Raw genomic sequence first — 3879 nt, forward strand, 5'->3', positions numbered from 1 at the left:
GAGACTTCATTCAGTACCAGTAAGAAAAAGGGCTCACGGTTTATTGTTGCAGTTTTGGAGGAATCTAGTCCATTTGAAAGGAAATTAGTCACATGCCTTAAAGAACATGATGATTTTTTTTTATTATATACAAAAGTGTTAAGTACATATTTTTATTAAACACAGAAATAAAAAGACAGAGATAACAGTTGTTATTTAATTATCAAAATGTAATGTTACTTAAGGGAGGTCATTGAATAATTTCCCAAGAAAATATTGGTAAGCTAGTCTGAGTATCAGCCTCTGTAGCTAACTTTCCAATCCCTGGCAGGCCAAAGACATGGTACAGGGAATAGAAGCTAGAGACCCGGCCGAGGTTACCAGTTTGTCAGGTTAAGAACAAGAAGATCAGTGAAACTGAACAGGTTGTGGTCAAATGTGTCATGATGTCGATCTAGTTCAGATTCCCAAGCTCTCACGGTTCTCCCACAGCCAAGCATGGTATTTGTTCAGCTTGTGGTCTTGGGGTTCCACCTAGAAAACAGACAGACAGACGTGTGAACAGTGGGTCTATTACTTATCTTTTCATGTAACGATGTTCGCCATCTTCTTGGCTAACGGGAACCATATTACCTTTATATTAATCTGCCTGCATTATTTCTAATCCCATTTTGGAGAGTGGTGTAATTCCAGCCAGCACGATTGAAACGAAGCATCCTTCTGTTTTGGTAATAGACGTGTAAATGACTTCGCCGTACGCTGAAGCCCTGTGTGCCTAGGTCTGGTGAAACACCTGACTCCCACACTATTTAGGATATGTTGCGACCTAGTATGGGATCTGTGAGTCACTCACCTGTGTCCACTCCTCTACACAGAAGATCCGGTAGGAGTCGTTGCCATACTTCCCAATCCCATGCAGTTCTATAGGGTAACGCCACTCCTTGGTCAGGTATTCGTCTAAGTAAGAAACATGCATCCAAGTTCATAAAAAATTCATCTAAATCCATCTGCGTTGCTTGCTCTTTGGGGGTTCAGGATTAGCAGACAAAAAATAAGTAGTTTGTGACTTATTGTAAAAGGTTGATCATGCAATTGTGGTTAACTGGTTAATGTTTTCTTAGATGCTAGCTAAAAACACACAGCTCTAACACAGGATGGGATTCCCCAGTCGCCATCCTTGATTCAGCTGAATGCTTACATTCTACCCCACCCCCAGGACCCACATGGACAGACAGTAGACTCACCGGAGAACCTGATGATGATTTTGGCTCGGAGTTCATAGAGGCCCAGAGGCTTCAGCAGCTCAGACAGGGGCTTCCACTCAGCCAGCCGTGTCTCCTCCGCTGACGGGTAACGCTCAAAGAACTGCCACAGCACCGGGATGGCCATCTTACCTGAAAAGGAAGAGAGGAGATCCTTTGTTTGTTTCTTCCTGTAAATGTTGCACAATGCTTGGAAAAGTGTGCGTTTGTCTCTCACCGCTGGTCTTGTTGAGGAAGATGGTGGCCACTAAGAGCTTCCAGGGGTCATGGAACAAGGTTTCCTGCACAAGATGGAAGGGGGAACGAGGTGGCGTCCACTTTCGGAAGGCTTTCCTCCTTGGGGGGCTGAGACCTGTGTGAGTGGACAAAAGGGCTTTTCATCATAAATGCCACTCCTCAACTTTTGTTTTCTTCCAAAAACAGCAAATTCTGTTAATTTGTAAGGAACTATAAAATGATTACCTTCTCTCATTGACTTTCTACTAAAGTAAGGACTGGTCTTCCGTTTGTCTCCTATAGGTTCTGGTCAGAACAGAAACAACAGGCTCCTTGGACATCAGTGCTACAATTGAGGTCAATTTACAATGACTATGTGGCTGATTAAGATTTTCTCAATCAGGTCGTCCTAATCAATGCACATTATCCTAACTCAGCACAATGAAGAGTGGAGAGAGTAACTGGAGGAGAATCATACATACTCTGGGAACTTTTCAGTGGTGAACAACAAACTCCAGAATTCTGAGGAGACGATGGCAGCTCTTCTTCCTCTCCCTCTTCCTCAGTCACCCACACACCATTTCCCTCCTCCACTTCCTCCCCCCCAGGCTTCCCCATGCTCTTAGAATCAGACTGCCCCCTAATGGGTGGGATGAGTAACAGTGAAACAGGAAGCTGCTCTATGGGGCCTATACTGTCTTGTAACGTAGTGGGCGGGGCCAGCCTGAGTAGCTTCTCTCTGAGCAGCCCCGGCCTCCTATGGGGGCTCTTCTCTAGTATGACATTATCAGCCACCAGTGCCGTGACCTCCAGGCATCTCTCTTTGTCGTCGTCATCATCATCAACATCCCTTTTTACAGGGGCTTGTATGTCTCCCTTTTTGATGTCCTCATTTGTGTTTGATGGGAGGTCCGTTTCTGTGTTTTTGTCAGCTACCTTTCTGTGATGACCCGTTGCCAAGAGAGTCTTGTCAGGTGTTAGCTGAGTGGATATCGCTTCTTTCTCTCTGGACCTGGTTCTCTGTTTGCAGAATTTGGCAGAAGAGGACCTTTTCGGATTATTTGGAGGCAGGCCTAATATTCTGCCGGCGTTGCCCATATTCTCTCCTGTGTCCTGCCTGTCAACTTTGACACTGGTTTCTGAAATGTGATAAGTGTGTTTCTGGTGAGACATCAACTGACTCTCCTGGCTGGGTAGTGGGGTGACAGCTAAACTGCCATGTCTGGCTGTGGTGAAGTCAAAGTCATCTATCTGTAGATCCCCTGCTCCATCTTTGAGGAGGAACGCTTGAAGAGATGCTCTGGACCGGAACTTCTGTCCCTGGGGACTACAGAGACAGAAAGGTCAGATAGTAATGTAAAAATGTTAGTCCTTTTGGCAGACACTGTTACCTGGAGAAACTAAAAAAAGCAATTATGTTGAAGTGCCTTGATCAATGGCGCAACGACAGATTTGTTTCACCATGATGGCTCGGAAATTGAAACCCAACGATGACAACTACGCTACCTGAAATTCTTAATCATACGACATCACTCCATCTGCAGTGCACTGAGCCTCCACGCCTGACAATTAGATATCGAAACACGAGTGATATTGTTGAATAAAAGTATCAAGTAAAATTAGACAGAATCACCTTGTTATGTATATGTCAATTTTGCCTGCAGTCTTCCCACTTTTCCTCTGCCTCACCACCCTCAGCCAACCTAGTGGGATGTTAGAAGGCTGGCATAACTCCTCGTCATCCTTTCCAGTAAGCGGACTCCTGGATTCAATGGGATTTGTCTCTTTGCATGTGTCTAAACCAGGGTCCACCATAGCGTTTGTGGGAGAAACAGCATTAGGGTGTGAATCATTGATCGTTTTCTCTGGGTTTAGGTTAGTGGTTTGGAGCCTGATCGCGATTGGGTTGTTGACTGGAGCACAGGTTGTTTCAACGGGCTCCGTCTCGCAGTTTGTAGTGATGGTGACTGGCCCCGACAGGGTTTCATTAGACTGAGATAAGGGTTCGCTACTGCCATCTTCATTCATGATCATGATGAGGCCATCAGGGGCTCTATATTGTTGCCAAAAATAAATAGATGGATATAGTCAGCTCGGACAATCTACATTAATAAATAATATAGATGATTATGTTTTGTAAATAACTACAGTAGCTGGATTACCTTCTTGATAGCAGCTGTCCTTGTTTACATGCCTCATCATGTGCTGTTCTGTTTGAATAGTCGCATTTTTTTGTATATTGGTTGAAGATCGACTTAAATAAAGTGATGCTATTTGGCAGACATAAAGTCAACACTGGCTTAAATTGTATCTGCTTTGCATCGATATATGCTAACTAATTTCTAAAACCTCGACTCACGCGTAGAAAGAGCACAAAAACTAGACAGAACAAACAGGAAACAGGATACTGCGTCTGCGCACA

The 3879-nt window shown here is 44.4% G+C and overlaps 1 protein-coding gene across 1 annotated transcript; it reads right to left on the bottom strand.

The window, feature by feature from the left end:
- Positions 1-24: 24 nt before the first annotated feature.
- On the bottom strand, positions 25-3840 carry mbd4 (methyl-CpG binding domain protein 4). The gene is made up of 8 exons (XM_020051668.3): positions 3620-3840; positions 3091-3510; positions 1940-2784; positions 1704-1763; positions 1459-1593; positions 1224-1373; positions 833-936; positions 25-513 (listed from the first exon to the last, which is right to left on the bottom strand). The coding sequence occupies exons 2-8, from the start codon at positions 3489-3491 to the stop codon at positions 439-441; spliced, it is 1770 nt and encodes a 589-aa protein (XP_019907227.3). The 5' UTR covers positions 3492-3510; positions 3620-3840; the 3' UTR covers positions 25-438.
- Between the last annotated feature and the right edge of the window lie 39 nt (positions 3841-3879).

This window comes from Esox lucius, chromosome 12, assembly GCF_011004845.1.
Source record: "Esox lucius isolate fEsoLuc1 chromosome 12, fEsoLuc1.pri, whole genome shotgun sequence".
Classification (NCBI taxonomy): Eukaryota; Metazoa; Chordata; class Actinopteri; order Esociformes; family Esocidae; genus Esox; species Esox lucius.